Below are 17,626 nucleotides of genomic sequence, written 5' to 3' on the forward strand. Positions count from 1 at the left end.
ATTAGGAAGCTTTGTGGTGGTCCAGGAGAGAGCGAGCTGTAAGCTGGACTTGGCTGTAGATACAGAGAGAGAGAGAGAAAGACAGAGACTTGAAGGTTGTTTTACAGGTAGTCAGCATGACGTGTTGATAGTTAGGATATGGATGACAGAGGAATGAAGGAAGCCTCTAGGAGATTAGGTGCTTTCCCATTTAGTGACCGTTATGGATTCCAAGTCTAAAGAAACAATTTTTCTTGACCAACTAATAGCACCATGTTGAGTTACACAAGACACACACTACATAACCTCCCCCCCACCCAACCCCCTTCAAGCAAAACCTGCTCCTATACAGGGTGGCATAAACTGATAACTTAAAGGCTGATGAAATGACATCTTAATGATATAAAAATCATGAGTCATATAATAATCTTAGGTAGTTTTTTTCACCTACAGTTTCTTGAATAAAAATTTCATAGAATATAATGACTGATGGAGAAGGAAAAGTAAAAAGAAGGGAAAAGTGAAATATTTCTTGGGAAATGTCCTAATTCATAATTTGGTAGCACTAACCAGAAATCTCTCACGGGTCAAACAGAAGGTGTGATTTTTTTTTTTTTTTTGGTCTTCTTTTTGAAACAATTAGGGGACGTCCCTGGTGGCACAGTGGTTAAGAATACACCTGCCAATGCAGGGGACACGGGTTTGAGACCTGGTCCGGGAGGATCCCACATGCCGCGGAGCAACTAAGCCCGTGCGCCACAACTACTGAGCCTGTGCTCTAGAGCCTGTGAGCCATGACTACTGAGCCTGAGTGCCACAACTACTGAAGCTCGCACACCTAGAGCCCGTGCTCCGCAACAAGAGAAGCCACCGCAATGAGAAGCCCGTGCAGCGCATTGAAGAGTAGCTCCCGCTCGCCGCAACTAGAGAAAGCCCGCGCACAGCAACAAAGACCCAGCGCAGCCAAAAATAAATAAATTAATTATTTTTTAAAACCATTAGGAAACACTTATACAAGGTCTTTATTTCCCTAAAGAAAAGGTTCAAAGCAAAAGGAAATAAAAGTTGTTTCAGAGAGTAAAACAGTCCTCTACATGGGCAGAACAGGCTCTCATAATGAAACGTCAGAAGAGAAAACCAAAAAATCAGGGGGGGAAAAGCCTAAGACAGACAGGAAGGAAATCCCCAGATGAAAATTATAAATACAAGTATTATGCATTATATCAATATTTGTTATATTCCTTTACTCTCCTTTAATGTAAAACAGTTCACTTACCTTTTGGGGTTGGGGGAGGGGGATTTTTGAAAAATCCAAGGTGGGACTTCCCTGGCAGCACAGTGGTTAAGAATCTGCCTGCCAATACAGGCGACACGGGTTCGAGCCCTGGTCTGGGAAGATCCCACATGCCGCGGAGCAACTAAGCTCGTGCACTACGACTACTGAGCCTGCGCTCTAGAGCCCGTGAGCCACAACTACTGAGCCCGCGTGCTGCAACTACTGAAGCCCACGTGCCTAGAGCCCGTGCGCCGCAACAAGAGAAGCCACCGCAATGAGAAGCCCGCGCACCACAATGAAGAGTAGTTCCCACTCGCCACAACTAGAGAAAGCCTGCACGTAGCAACGAAGACCCAATGCAGCCAAAAATAAATAAATAAATAAAATTTTTAAAAAAAGAAAAAGAAAAATCCAAGGTGGTTTTTGTATAGAGTAGTCCACAATTTGAATTTACCTGATTGTTTTCTCATTATTAGTCAGAATTTTTTTTAAATTTAATACTACACAGCTGATGCTATACTCTCATTCTTAAATTACACAAGCAAAGAAAAAAAAAAGTCCATTTGTCCTTTTCCTCACAAAGTTAGGTTTGATTACTTGATTAAGATGGTGTCCATTAAATTTCCTCATGAAATAAGATTTCCATTTGCAATTAACAAATGATCTGTAGACTGGAAACTTGGAAACTGTGACTATCCTATACTCAATATTTCAACCAATAGTAATAATAAACATTAATGATTCTTGCTTTAACTAATTTCTACATTGTTTGAAGTAAAATGAGTTTAAAAAATGAAGATACAGTTTTTTTGCCTTCCTCAGTATTGCTTCTCCAGTAGCTAAGAGTGCCTGAAGAATAGCATGCAAAATAATAATCACTAAGTAAATGTACTAATTAATTTCAGTAGTTGCAAATCATTTATTTTTACTGATGTGATATATTTCATGGTATAAGCATACTGAAGCATTATTCATTCTACTGTGAATGAACATTCAGATCTATACACACAATGCTCCCGTGAATATTTTTGCAGGTGTTGCTTGGAATACTGTGCAAGAGGTTCCTGGAGTGTATGTCTAGGAGTACAACTGCTGGATGGTATGCAACTCTTATGAAGTCTTTATTTTTAAAAAGTCCAATTTCTCCAATTTTATCTCCATTATCACTGTACTTATACAAACTACCAAATCTCTTCACAGGACTCCTATAGTAGCCTCCTAACAGAGCTCCCTACCAGTACAATTGGTCCCATCAAACTACAAAGAGGTCAGCAAAATTTCTTCTATATATATATATATATATATATATATATATATATATATATATATATATATATATATATATATATATATAAATAAAATAAATAAATATAGGATCACCTCTCTCTCCTGTCTAAAACGCTAAGGGTTTACATGGATGAATAAGCCATACATGTAAGAACCACAGATGTATAATGAAATAGAAACTATGAACTCACAGATAGGAAATATAGAAGGTAAAGAGAGATAGCCTAACATATACTTGTTGAATCAGAATACCAAAAAAAAGGTATGTTAGACTTGCCCTAAGAAAGCTTTAAAAAAAAGCCTAAAAGGTATTAATCTGAACATCAATTAACTTATCTATCAAGCAAAATAAACTTGAACATCTTTTAAACAGAAATAAGAAAATCCAAACACAATATTTAACATTCACAATGTCTACAGTCCAATAAAAAATTAAGAGATATGTTTGGAGGCAAAATGTGATCCACACAGAAGGAAAATAGTCAACAGAAACAAACCCAGAAATGAAGAACCTTAAAACAGCTATTACAATCCTATTATAAATTACAGTCATTACAAACACTGTAAGCATGGGAACGGAGTTAAAGGAAAACTGATCATGATGAGGAGAGAAATAGAAAATATTTAGAAATTAAAAATGGAATATCCAGGTTTAAAAATAAAATGACTGAAAAGAAAAATGCAACAATGTATAGAAAGAATTATACCATGACCAAATGGGATTTATTCCAGGTATGCAAGGCTAGCTCCACGTTCAAAAACCAGTTAATCTACCTCATCAGTAGGTTAAAGAAGAAAAACTATATGACCATATCAGCAGATGCAGAAAAGGCATTTCACAAAATCCAACAGCCATTGAGTTCAGCAAACTAGGAATAGAAGGAAACTTCTTAGACTTCATAAAGAACATCTACGAAATACCTACAGCTAACCTCATTCTTAATGGTGAGAATCGAGATGCTTTCCCCCTAAGATCAGGAATAAGGTAAGGACGTCCTTTCTTACCACTCCTATTCAGTATCTTACTACAGGACCTACCTTATGCAATAAGACAAGAAAAAGGTAAACAAATTGGGAAGAAAGAAATACAACTTCATTAGCAGGAAATAAAACTGTCTATGAAGAAAATCTCAAAGAATCAACAACGACCACCACCAAAAAAAATCTTCTAAAACTAATGTGATTATAGCCAAGTTGCAGGATACAAGGTTAACATACAAAAGTTGACTGCATTCCCAAATACCAGCAATTAAAACCTGAAATTAAAAACACCATACCATTTACATTAGCCCCCTCCAAAATAAAATACTTAGGCATAAGTCTAACAAAATATGTACAGTATCTATATGTGGAAAACTACAAAACACTGATAAATGAAATTAAGGAAGATCTAAATAAATGGAGAAAGATTCCACGTGCATGGATAGGAAGACTCAATATTGTTGAGATACCAATTCTCCCCCAAATTGATCTATAGATTCAACGCGATCCTAACCAAAATCCCAGCAAGTTATTTTGTGTATATCAACAAAAAGATTTTAACATTTATATAGAAAAGCAAGAGACTCATAATGGCCAACACAATATTAAAAGAGGGTAACACGTGTGAAAGACTGACATTACCCAACTTCAAGACTTACTATAAAGCTAAGTAATAAAATCACCATGATATTGGTAAAAGTACAGGCAAATCAATCAATGGAATAGCATAAAAAGCCTAGAAATAAACCCACACAAATACAGTCAACTGATCCTTGACAAGAAAGCAAAAGCAGCTCAATGGAGAAAGGACAGTCTCTTCAACAAATGGTACTAGAACAACTGGACATCCATAGGCAAAAAAATGAATCTAGACAGTCCTTATACATTTCACAAAAGATAACTCAAAGTAGATTGTAGACCCAACTATACAATGCTAAACAATAAAATGTCTAGAAAATAAATAAGAGAAAATCTAGGTGACCTTTGGTTTGGCGATAAGTTTTTACAAACAACACCAAAAGTACAATCCATGAAAGAAAAACATTGATAAATTGGACTTTATTAAAATTAAACACTTCTGCTCTGCAAAAACACTCTTAAGAGAATGCAGACCCAAGTCACAGCCTAAGAGAAAATATCTGTAAAACATATCTGATAAAGAATTTATATCTAAAATATACAGAGCTCTTAAAACTCAAAAATAATAACCCAATTAAAAAATGAGTAAAAAATTTGGACACCTTAACAAAGAAGATAGACAGATGGCAAATAAGCATATGAAAAGATGTTCAACATCCTATGTCATCAGGGAAATGCAAATTGAAACAACAATGAGATACTACTATACACCTATTAGAATGGCTAATATCCAAAATACTGACAACACCAAATGCTATCAAAGATGCAGAGCAACAGGAAACTTACTCTCGGATGGTGGGAATGCAAAGTGATCCTACCTAAAGCTAAATATAGTCTTACCATGTGACCCAGCAGTTGTAGTCCTAGATACTTAACCCAACTGAGTTGAAAATTTATGCCCACACAAAAACTTGGGCACAAATGTTTATAGCACCTCTATTCATAATCGCCAAAACCTAGAAACAACCAAGATATGCCCAACTTGAGACAACTATAAAAGACCAACCAATATGCAGAATTCTCTCTAGGATTAGCTAAGGCCTTTGCTGAGTCTGCATCTCAACTCAATTCAACTTCTCCTTCAATCCAGTTTCTTTCACTCCCTCACATGTGTTGGTCCCAAAAATATTCCCCAATAAAATTCCAGTCTGTTTCTAAGACAGGTATCTAATCTGTGGCAGAGGAGCACATTTGGAAGGCTATTACAGTGATCTAGGCAAGAGATGACACTAGCTTAAACAAAGACAACAGTAGGATAAATGGAGAAAGCTGATGAATTCAAGATTTAGGAAATGCTGACAATGATATGCAAATTGCAAAACCACATAACGCAATATAATAGTGAATGCTGAGCCATAGAGAAAGCCTCACTGCTGATCAAAATCGAGACCCCTCTACTTCCTGCCTCTGTGATCCAATCCATTTCAGATGGCAAAGAACAGAACTCCTCCCCACCCCACAATCTTACCAATGGGAAGTAAACATGTAGGATAAAGAAAAAGTAGCGGCTTCCCTGGTGGCGCAGTGGTTGAGAATCTGCCTGCCAATGCAGGGGACACGGGTTCGAGCCCTGGTCTGGGAAGATCCCACATGCAGCGGAGCAACTAAGCCCGTGAGCCACAACTACTGAGCCTGTGCGTCTGGAGCTTGTGCTCCGCAACAAGAGAGGCCGCGATAGTGAGAGGCCTGCACACCGCGATGAAGAGTGGCCCCCGCTCGCCACAACTAGAGAAAGCCCACGCAAAGAAACGAAAACCCAACACAGCCAAAAATAAATAAATAAATCAATAAATCAAAATTTAAAAAATAAGAAGAAGAAGAAAAAGTAAATTTTTGTTGTTTAAGGTCACAGGGGAAGGGCAATAAAAGTATGAAATACTGGAGCTCTGATAAACTAATGACAATTGCATAGACTCAAATAAAAATTAGCACATTACTAAGTTTTCCAAGGAAATGTAATTCAAAATCTACTAGGCAATTTGGCTGTCATGCAACATTTGGCTACTGTGAAAAATTCATATTGTGAATACAAAGAGATAGTTCCAAGCAATTTGGGAAAATAAATTCCATCATCAATGTATTTCCCATGTTGTGTTTACTTGGTCATAATTTTCCACTTTTTACTGTTGTCTTTTAATTACAAATTAGTTATATAGTTCGTTTAGTTTTATCATTATCAATTTAGTTTTGGTATATCTTTGGTTTAGCACACTTCAGACTGAGGTGATGCATATTTGTATCTATCTGCGGTCTATAATTATCCAGTAGCTAGAATGTAAACATATATGTGTTGCGTCCAACTATGAATTATTCCTATCTACTACTACCACAGATACACACAACCTCTAAAAAAAGGTATGTGTAGGTGATATTTATTATCACTGAGTTTTTACCACTGGAAAATGAAAAAGGGTGACGTGGGCACAGGATATTTTGTCTTTCCTAAGATAGCCATGCACACATAAATACATAAATAACTATATAAATACACTGAGTTTAAATAAGAATGAACTAATATTATACAAATAAAGATATAATCAAGCTGTGTTATAAGAAAGTAAACCAATACATAACAGTACTTTGTTTTAATATGGCAAAGAAAGGCAATTACATTTTTTTGGGAAAAACTGATCTGGTCTACCTATTTCCCTCTACTCGGACAAATAAAAAATACTAGATCCCTAACTCTGATCCAGGGATCAGAAATCAAGCACGCGTCAGATTAGAGCAGAATGGGTTCACAGACAGAAAGTTTCCAAACAAAAACCAGTCTTAATGTCTTCACATTAGTGTCCGAACACTATGCAGAGCCTTTTGCAATAGAGTAATAGAAAAAAGAAAATGCATGCAAGAATGAACTACAATAAAACAAAGAGAGAGAGGCAGTGGAAACAAATATGACATGGTAAAACACAGAGCGAGAACTTGTGAAATCATGCTTAAACCCAAAATGTGTATACTGGCGTAATAAAAGAAAATGTAAGTACCCAACTGACAATGGGAAAGAAAGAAGGGACACGGAATACACGTTCCCAACTCTCAGGGACTATCATTCTAACCTCAAATGACTGCATTACTTCAATAATAGGAAAACTGCAAAATAAAAACCTCATTCTTTAATGAATTTTACAAAGAATACTTTAACACCATGTTCTTCAACCTTAGGCATTTCTTAATAAATCTCATAAATAAATCTCATAAATAAATAAATAGTTAGTTAGTTAGTAAATGTGTCTTCTACTGAGGACCAAATTGGAAAATGAATTAACATTACCTAAGATTATGAAAAAGGTATAAATTGTAATATCTTTTCAAAGGCTTCCTCGATATATCTTGAACCACAAAGTCATGTATTACGTGTGAAAAGTTTTCTAAGCAGCATGAAATAAATAAAGGAAATAAAAGATTTCAGGGCTTAGCTAAGTATTTCTATCCCTCTTTAGCATGAACAATTTGTTCTTCTATATTAAAAAAAAAAAAAAGAGCAACCTTTTTTTAACGTTATACCATGCCAAAAGGAAGATGAGAAGAAGAGGCAAAGGACAAGGAAAAAAATAGCCAGGGCAGAGAAGAAAAGACAAAGCAATTCCTATACACTTATCAGAGACAGAGGCCAAGGCATATGTGAAAGCATAACTTGCAAAGAACGTTAAGATGTCACGTCAACAGTTAGTGTGAAGGCAATAAGGTACAGGAAAAGACTCTCATACATTTGAATCTTAGATTCCTAAAAACTTCCGTTAGTCCTGCCTAGTGAATCCAAGGACAGCCTATATGAATTGATGAGCTATAGTCATTAACAACCACATACTAAATTTACTTGAATAATTCTAGATTTTTTTTTTAGTTATCTATTTGCTGAGAGTTTATCATGGTTTACTTAATATTCCTATTCTTCCCAGGCATCTCCATTACAAAACTGGAGATTAAGGAAAAACAGTGAGAAAATTATTGTCAAATCATGATCTATGAATACTATGGAAAAAAAAAAAACTTTAAAATGTGACTACTTAACTTCATTTCCATACTTATATATAAATTTCTATTTTGATTCATTCACTGAATAACCATTTGCTCAATATATACTATGTGATGATCATTGTCTTAAATACAAGAAATACAAAGGAAACTAACCCATGGTCAATTTTACCATAAAATAGTAACCAGATGAACATAAAGCAAACATTTGCAAAGACAGAATTTACTTAATGGAGGGAGCCCCACACTATTTTAAGAGAAGAGCAACCCATCAAGATAATTCAATAAAAGGGGCAGGCGGATACTTCCACATCAAACTAAGTCCCAGGAATACTGTTGGACAAGGAACATACTATGAGATACTGTTCTAGTTTGATACTATTTTCTCCTTTCCTTTAAATATCCTTCATAACTCAATCATTCACTCTTTCACTCTTCCTTTTAATAGAGAATTACTTGAGAAAAATATGTATTCCATTGTTGGGTAGAGTGTTCTATATATATATAATCTATAAGGTCTCATTTGTTTAAAGTGTTAAGATCTCTACACTTCCTTATTGATCTTCTCTGTAGATATCCTACCCATTATTTAAACTGTACTACTGAAGTCCCCAACTATTACTGTAGAACTATCTATTTCTCCTTTCAATTCTGTCAATGTTTATCTCATATATTTTGCATCTCTGCTGTTTGGTGCATATATGTTTATAATAGTCAATATGTTTAAAATAATCAATATATAATGTCTTTGTCTCTTATGACAGTTTTAGACTTAAAGTCTGTTTTGTCTGATATTAGTATAGCCACCCCAGCTCTCTTTTGATTACTATTTGCATGGGATATCTTTTTCCATCCTTTTGCTTTTAATGTATTTCTGTCTCTGGATCTAAAGTGAGTTTCTCATAGACAGCAAATAGTTGGATCATGTTTTTTATCCATTCTGCCAATGTCTGGCACCGTGAGATACCATTTCACACATACTAGGATGGCCATAATATTTTTTTTAAACATCTTTATTGAAGTATAATTGCTTTACAATGGTGTGTTAGTTTCTGCTTTATAACAAAGTGAATCAGTTATACATATACATATGTTCCCATATCTCTTCCCTCTTGCATCTCCCTCCCTTCCACCCTCCCTATCCCACCCCTCTAGGTGGTCACAAAGCACCGAGCTGATCTCCCTGTGCTATGCGGCTGCTTCCCTCTAGCTATCTATTTTACATTTGGTAGTGTATATATGTCCATGACACTCTCTCACCCTGTCACATCTCACCCCTCCCCCTCCCCATATCCTCAAATCCATTCTCTAGTAGGTCTGTGTCTTTATTCCCATCTTGCCACTAGGTTCTTCATGGCCTTTTTTTTTTTTTCCTTAGGTTCCATATATGTGTGTTAGCATATGGTATTTGTTTTTCTCTTTCTGACTTACTTCACTCTGTATGACAGACTCTAGGTCCATCCACCTCACTACAAATAACTCAATTTCGTTCCTTTTTATGGCTGAGTAATATTCCATTGTATATATGTGCCACATCTTCTTTATCCATTCATCCCATGATGGACACTTAGGTTGCTTCCATGTCCTGGCTACTGTAAACAGAGCTGAAATGAACATTTTGGTACATGACTCTTTTTGAATTATGGTTTTCTCAGGGTATATGCCCAGTAGTGGGATTGCTGGGTCGTATGGTAGTTCTATTTGTAGTTTTTTAAGGAACCTCCATACTGTTCTCCATAGTGGTTGTATCAATTTACATTCCCACCAACAGTGCAAGAGTGTTCCCTTTTCTCCACACCCTCTCCAGCATTTATTGTTTCTAGATTTTTTGATGATGGCCATTCTGACCGGTATGAGATGATACCTCATTGTAGTTCTGATTTGCATTTCTCTAATGATTAATGATGTTGAGCATTCTTTCATGTGTCTGTTGGCAATCTGTATATCTTCTTTGGAGAAATGTCTATTGAGGTCTTCTGCCCATTTTTGGATTGGGTTGTTTGTTTTTTTGTTATTGAGCTGCATGAGCTGCTTGTAAATCTTGGAGATTAATCCTTTGTCAGTTGCTTCATTTGCACATATTTTTTAAAATAAGAAATAAAAAAGAAAATAACAAGTATTGGCAAGGATGTGAAGAAACTGGAAACCTCATACATTGCTAGTAGGAATGTAAAATGATTCAGCCACTGTGGAAAACAGTTTGGAGGTTCCTCAAAAAGTTAAACATAGATTTACCATATAAACCAGCAATTCCACAACTAGGTACATACCAAAATAATTGAAAACAGGTACGCAAACATATACCTGTATATGCATATTCACAGCAGCACTATCTACAATAGTCAATAGCTGGAAACAACTCAATGTCCATCTGCAGGTGAACGGATAAACAAAATGTGGTATAAACACACAACGGAATATTATTTGGTCATAAAAGGAATGAAGTACTGATATATGGTAAAACATGGATGAACTTTGAAAACATAAAAGACACAAAAGGTCACATGTTTTATGATTCCATTTATATGAAATATCCAGAATAGGTAAATCCATAGAAACAGAAAGTAAATTGGTGATTGTCAGGGGCCAGGAAATAAGGAGTGAATGTTAATAGACAGAGAGTTTCTTTTAGGGGTAATGAAAGTGTTCTGGAATTAGCCTGTGGTGATGGTTCATTAATCCTGTGCATATACTAAAAAACACTGAATTGTACACTTTCAAAGGCCAGATTTTATACTACTTAAATTTTATCTCAATTTTTAAAAATCCAATAATTAGTATAAAAATTTAGAACAGGTTGTCTCTAAATCTGAGGGGGTGATACTGACATGGAAGGAGTATGAGGGAACTTTCTGGGGTGACAGTAATGTCCAAAGTCTTAGTGGGGTTTTGGGTTACACAGGGTGGGTATGCATATATCAAAATCAGCAAATATACACTTCAAACCTATTCATGTTACTGTATATAAATTTTGCCTCAAGATAACCAAATTGTATACAAATACTGAATTAAGTTAAAGACATCTATGTTGAAGTATTTAGTGGGATGCTGATATTTGCAATGCACTTTGAAATGCACCAAAATTAAAATGGATTAACCAATGGATAGATAAGCGATAAAGCAAATCTAGCAAAAGATTAATAGTGGAGTGTTGGTGTTGGGTATATAGGTATACACTGTAAAAGTCTTTAAAAATGTTGTATGATTGAAAATTTTCAAAGTAACACATTGAGGAAAAAGTTAACAAACAAGAAAAATATCCAAAAGGCATGAGTACTTTGCAGAAATTTGGAATATGGTTATAAAACAGAATTACTGAGTGGTAATGTTAGAGTGTCTGCTCTTGAAAACATGACATTTAAGCCAAGATATGAAAGGCTACAAGGAGCCATCTATGTGAAGATATCAGCAAGAGTATTCCAGGCTTCCCACCCTACCCCCAAAAGTCTTATTCTAAGGCCCTGAAGTTTGATGTAATCAAGAAAGCCAGTGTAGGGACTTCCCTGGTGGCACAGTGGTTAAGAATCCGCCTACCAATGCAGGGGACACGGGTTCGAGCCCTGGTCCGGGAAGATCCCACATGCCGCGGAGCAACTAAGCCCGTGCACCACAGCTACTGAGCCTGCGCTCTAGCGCCCACGAACCACAACTACTGAGCTAGCGCTCTAGAGCCCGCGAGCCACAACTACTGAAGCCCGTGCACCTAGAGCCCGTGCTTCGCAACAAGAGAAGCCACAAAGGGCTTCCCTGGTGGCGCAGTGGTTGAGAGTCTGCCTGCCAATGCAGGGGATATGGGTTCAAACCCTGGCCTGGGAGGATCCCACATGCCGCAGAGCAACTGGGCCCGTGAGCCACAACTACTGAGCCTGCGCATCTGGAGACTGTGCTCTGCAATAAGAGAGGCCGCGATAGTGAGAGGCCCGCGCACCGCGATGAAGAGTGGACCCCGCTTGCCACAACCAGAGAAGGCCCTTGCACAGAAACAAGAGACCCAACACAGCCAAAAGTAAATAAATTAATTATTTAAAAAAAGGAAAAAAAAAAAAAAAGAGAGAAGCCACAAAGAGTAGCCCCCGCTCACCACAACTAGAGAAAACCCACGTGCAGCAACGAAGACCCAACGCAGCCAAAAATAAATTAAATAAATAAATAAATAAAAAGAAAGCCAGTGTGACTGAAGTATGGTAGGCAAGGAAGGGAGTAGTATAAAATGAGACTGGAGAGAAAGGCAGGTGTCAAATCATTTGGGGCTTGTAGTCACAGTAAGGAATTTTAATTTTATCTAAGTGCAATGGAAAGTCATTAACGGGTTTAAGGCTGGGATCAATTGGGTGGGATGAGATGGGGTGTGTCCTTATTATTTAGAGTTTTAAAATATCACACTGACTGCTATGTGAAGAATGGCTTTGAAGTGTTTAAGAAAAGAAGTAGGAAAACTATTATCATAGTCCCTGCAAGAACAATGGTAGTTTGGAGGAGAGTGTTGGTAGTCAAGATAGTGAGTAGTGAATATGGGAGATATTCTGAATGAAGACTTGACAGTATCTATTGATAGACTGACAATAGGATGACAGGGGAAAAGGCACCAGGATAGATCTTGGGTTTTAGCTTTAGCCACTGAGTGAATGGAGTGACATCTACGGAGATGTAGAAACCGTGGGAGAAGCAGGTTTGGAGTATGGTGGATCTGAGGATCAAAAAAATTTTTCTTAAATTGGGTATGATTTGTGACTGTAAGGAAGACAGGCAGAAGAAAAGAAAACAATCAGAATAATCTGGAAGTTGTTAAAGAACAGGGTTTAGATTGACAAATTCTTTTCCTTTTAAGAATCAATTTTGTCTTGATTGTATTAAGGACCTTTGATCCAGTAAAAAGCTCAAACTTTAATGCAAATCAAGCTTACTGATTGCTGTTGCCTATCTCTGGGGTTAAAGATAAACTGGGGATCAATAGCCCTGTATCTTTAAACTTAAGAGAGGTCAAAAGGAAAAAATCAGGAGTGAGAATGAGGGAGACAAGGAAGACCAAAAAAACAAGTACATAGAAGTAACATATTAAGTCTTAACTGTCTCTCACCCTGTCAATGATAAGGGGCTGTCTGATTCTTAAATTCCACATATAACATGATTAAGTGCCTTATACTATTTTACACAAAGCAGTAACTCAAATTTTAGCTCTCAACCTCTAATACCATTAGTTTTCCAAAGTATATTGAAAAATCCATGCTCTTTGTAGCTAAATGACCCTAAATTTAAAGTAGCCCACCACTCTGTAGCTCTGTGACCTTGAGCAAATTACTTACCATTTCTAATCCTTAGTTTCTTAAATGTAAATGAAAATAATTAACCCAAGAATTAGCATTAGAAACAACATTCACAAAGTGCCTGCTACATGGAAAAAGTGCTCCATAAACAAGAGCTACTATTATGCAAAAGGCACCTAATTCATCAATGCTCAACGCGGTAGTTTCCTCCTCCGGCAGCCCAGATCCCTGTTTCCAGAAAGAAGTACAGATGTGAGAGAGAAGGGAACCACAGAAAAGACAATCAATTTCATTTTCACCATGTAACACAGAAAGAAGTAAAACAGAGAAATCTGTGAATAGGCATGACAAATGGACCATCCGCAACCTACAAATGGATAGGTTCAAAGGTTGATTATAATTCAGTTGTTTAGAAATGGGAACATATTTTCCCAGGGAATCAATGTTCAATTCAACTCTTAGACAAACTCACAAGAAGTCATCAAAATCATAATGTAGTTAAAATGTGATATATCTCAATAAAATTAGTAGAAAAGTGATGAATCAACCAAACAATACAGAAAACCAAGAAACTTTAATAATATGTAATTTAACTTATTTTAGAAGCTGGCACTTGAGGGAAAAGGTTTTATGGGAGGTTTCAGTAGTGATTCAGAGGGGGTTTTCAGGGAAATTTCAAAAGCTTTATAAGGCTGATGACCCTGGTTCTTTATTATGTTTTACTTCACCTCAAATTTTATGGCTTCCCTTTCTTTCAGCATAAGCAAAACACTAGCACTCTTATACTTAATAGCCATGATTGCGATCATTCATTTCACGAATGAGAAAGAGCAACTGGGGAAGAACTAGAGGAAAGACAGGAAAGAAGAAGGACCATAACGGATGTGCCCAAATATAAAGAAAAGAGCCTTCAATTGAATTAGATAAACTCAGTAAGTAAAAAACTGAAGCGGGTTGAGGGTGGTTAAGTACAGCACTAAAATAGTAAGGGAGGAAAGAGCCAAGTGATGAGAACTGGTCAGAGTCCCACCATGATTCACTGGTTATTTTAAAGGTCACAATTTTTTTTTTTTCCTTAAAGTGGAAGACAAGACATGAAAGAGCAAGCAAAGCAACCTGCCATTTATACAAAGGGAATTCTCAAGAGTTGAAGATTCATAATTCAAATTGTGACACACCAACGGAATTCAAGACTTTCTCCTAACCCCTTTTTATTTCTCTAAATTCCTCCAAATATTCTGTTCTTTTTATGTAGATACTATTGTGATAATAGTATTATTATGTCCTGTTATATAGATAATAATAATATCTAAACTAGAACGAGAAAGATGACTTTTGACATTTACAAGTACACAATAGAATAAAATTATTTTAGGAAAGTCTCCTCAAAAGCCAACAGACATGTTATAGTCTCTTAGGCTATGAGGAATGCAGTGATTTCAAACCACAGAGAGAAGCTTTTGATTTTCTTAAAGATATAAACCAAAAATCAGTTCCATGAAGTCCAACCTATATTCAGAACCTAGCAAATCTTCCTGAGAAGTACTGAGATGCTTTTTGATGCTTTTTGAAGCCTGAAGAAATGATTAATGAAGAGATGTTATAGTCAGATAAAATAAGATTTTCTAGGGCCTGGTCTTAAGTCCAGGACCTATATCAGTCAAATCAGCCAAAGTAAATGCTCTCCAAATGAATAAAATAATTCTAAATAATCAGAGAAAACAGGACTAAAGAAATGTTAATGTGGGATGCTGAAAAGCTTGGCCCCATCAGTGCAGGAATGCTAAGATGCTGTGAATTCCTAACTACCAAGCATTGTCTAATTTCTCTCATCTACCTACAAATTTTTGTCAAATGTAAACAAATATGAACTGATTAATAAAACTGTAAAGTTATTTAATAGCATTACTAATCTATGATAACAGTATGCCCATGCATTTTCTTAATTAACAGGTACTGAAAATACAATACTTGTCAAGAGTGCCAGGAATATTTTTGAAAATAGAAAGTCAGGAAGCACTGCCCCGGTATAATTATACATACAACAGGCAAGTAAAACAGTCATTAAAACGTCCTTCAGTTTACCTTTTACTCCAATTTAGAATATTCTGTTCTCATTTCTCACATTCTATTTTCTCTTTCCTAGCAAGATTTTTAAGTTGATACTTAAATTCTTAGGAAAAGGTAAAAACTTGAAGAGCCTTGTCAAATACGAAATCTTCATGTTAATCATGTATGTCCTTTAGTAAGTTGCATTCAACTACATATATATAAATTTACATTACATCCAATCTCAAGAACTATTAAGACAATTCCTTCTTTTAATTAGCCAGTGATTTTCTCTTACAAAGGAACTATAATTAAGGTCAAATTACTCTTTAAAGTTCCCTTTAATAATAGAATATGGTAATTCCGCTGATAAATTCTTCCAGAGGAACAAGTAATCAGAAACCTGAAACTATTAAACTATTATTTGCTCCACGGGAATTACGTATTACATGTTTACTCAACCATATTTGCTAAAAGACAAAGAAATCCTACCAAAGTTAATTTAAGAACTTACCAATTTCCCCTGCAATTCTGACAGCTTCATCTGCATCCTGTAAAAGCAGGAAATGAGACCCAACATTAATCCCATCAACCATTGCACAATGTCTTTAGGGCAGTCATATATTGCACTACTGTCTCCTCCGATTCATTTAATGTTCAATTTTACAACCTTCTAACTCTTTTTATTCAGAGAAATGTAAAATTAATACCATAAGTGGAATGTAAATTCTACCTCATCATTATTATATTAAGAAACTCAAAGCAGTTTGAAATGAGCTAGCAGGAAGCACTACCAGAATTGCCAAATGATTTGGTGCAGTTGCTGGAACTTAACGGCAGAATCTAGATGTTTACAATCAATACTGAACCATAAATCAGATCATTAAAGCTTGTCCACAGCCAGCTTGATTCTGTCTCTGATATTTATATGTCATGTTTTCCTTGATTCTGTCAGCAGGGGGAGTTGATTCTCTATTGTTTGGGAGGAGATCAACAGATTTTCCAGAAAACAAAAAAGTAAATTTCTAGTATCTATAGGAATTGCCAATTGTTCCCCTCAAAAAATTCCTTTAGTAATCTCCATTACTTTTTCTTTTTGCTTTTTCATTTCATCTATTTCTGGGGTACATATTTTATCTTTACCAGTTACATCTTGTTAACATAAATTAAAACCTGAAATTCAATGAACCATCTAGTGGGGGGAAAACTTCCAAAAAGCCAAGGAAAGAAAAGGCATTCTAAAACAGTACAAGGTAACACTGTAAATCAACTATACTTCAATAAAAATTTTAAAAATAAAAATAAATAAAACAGCACAAGGTAAAAGTTTATGAATGTAAGGATTACTTACTGCTAAATATCAACCAATGCCACTGAATGGACCAAAACTTCCCTTGAATCTAAACCATTTCATTGATCATTAATTCTCACCTAACAGGTCCAACACAGGACACTCCTGAAACATTTCCCCCAGATAACAGTAAAGAGAAAGCTGAAAAGATTTTAAATCCAAGCAAATCCTAGTAAATTTAACTTTTTAAATAATTCAGTGACATAAAGTAAACTATCACAGGGAATGACAATAATGTTTTGAAACCAGTAGCTGGTAAGAATGCCTGAATTTTTAGAAAATAACTTTAAAATATCAAAGTAAAGGTTGGTATTTTTTAAGCTTTTAAGCTAATACTTTAAAAATGTAGAGTAACCATGTCAGAATCCTCTCCCAAAATGGGAGGGCGGGGGATGTTTATAACTGCTTCATTCATGTCTAATAAAAAAAAAAAAAATCTTCCTTAAAAGTCTTCAGTACCTAATAACATCCCCTGAATAAGGAGGTTGTCAGGGGAAGTTGTCAGAAAAATTTAATTTCCTTTCATTAGCCAGTCTGCTCCACAAATAGGTGCTTGTTAAGTTCAAAGCAGTCCTGTAAGCAACATCAGTTTTAAGTCTTTTTTTTTTTTAACTCCAAGCAGTCACATCTGCTAATGAGATTTTCCAAATAACAATTGTTTTCAAGTCAGAGATAAATCTATACTTCCCATTCTACCCCCCCGCAAAAAATCAAGGTTTACTGCTTTATTACACCTTGCTGTTTTCACTGACCTTACATTCTCCAAATTTTAGCTTAAAGGGATAAAAATCCATGAAAAGGGTCATTTAATAATGTTAGTGG

The 17,626-nt window shown here is 35.8% G+C and overlaps 1 protein-coding gene across 3 annotated transcripts in view; it reads right to left on the minus strand.

Moving 5' to 3' along the window:
- The window catches only part of PCCA (propionyl-CoA carboxylase subunit alpha), a 367,760-nt gene that overhangs the window by 243,976 nt on the left and 106,158 nt on the right, over nucleotides 1-17,626 (minus strand). For all 3 annotated transcript variants that reach the window (XM_057532677.1, XM_057532678.1, XM_007196809.3), the window contains exon 8: nucleotides 15,968-16,004. In XM_057532677.1, coding sequence (XP_057388660.1) covers nucleotides 15,968-16,004 — 37 coding nt within the window. The remainder of the gene's footprint in view (nucleotides 1-15,967; nucleotides 16,005-17,626) is intronic.

The sequence above is a fragment of the Balaenoptera acutorostrata genome, chromosome 18 (assembly GCF_949987535.1).
Source record: "Balaenoptera acutorostrata chromosome 18, mBalAcu1.1, whole genome shotgun sequence".
Classification (NCBI taxonomy): domain Eukaryota; kingdom Metazoa; phylum Chordata; class Mammalia; order Artiodactyla; family Balaenopteridae; genus Balaenoptera; species Balaenoptera acutorostrata.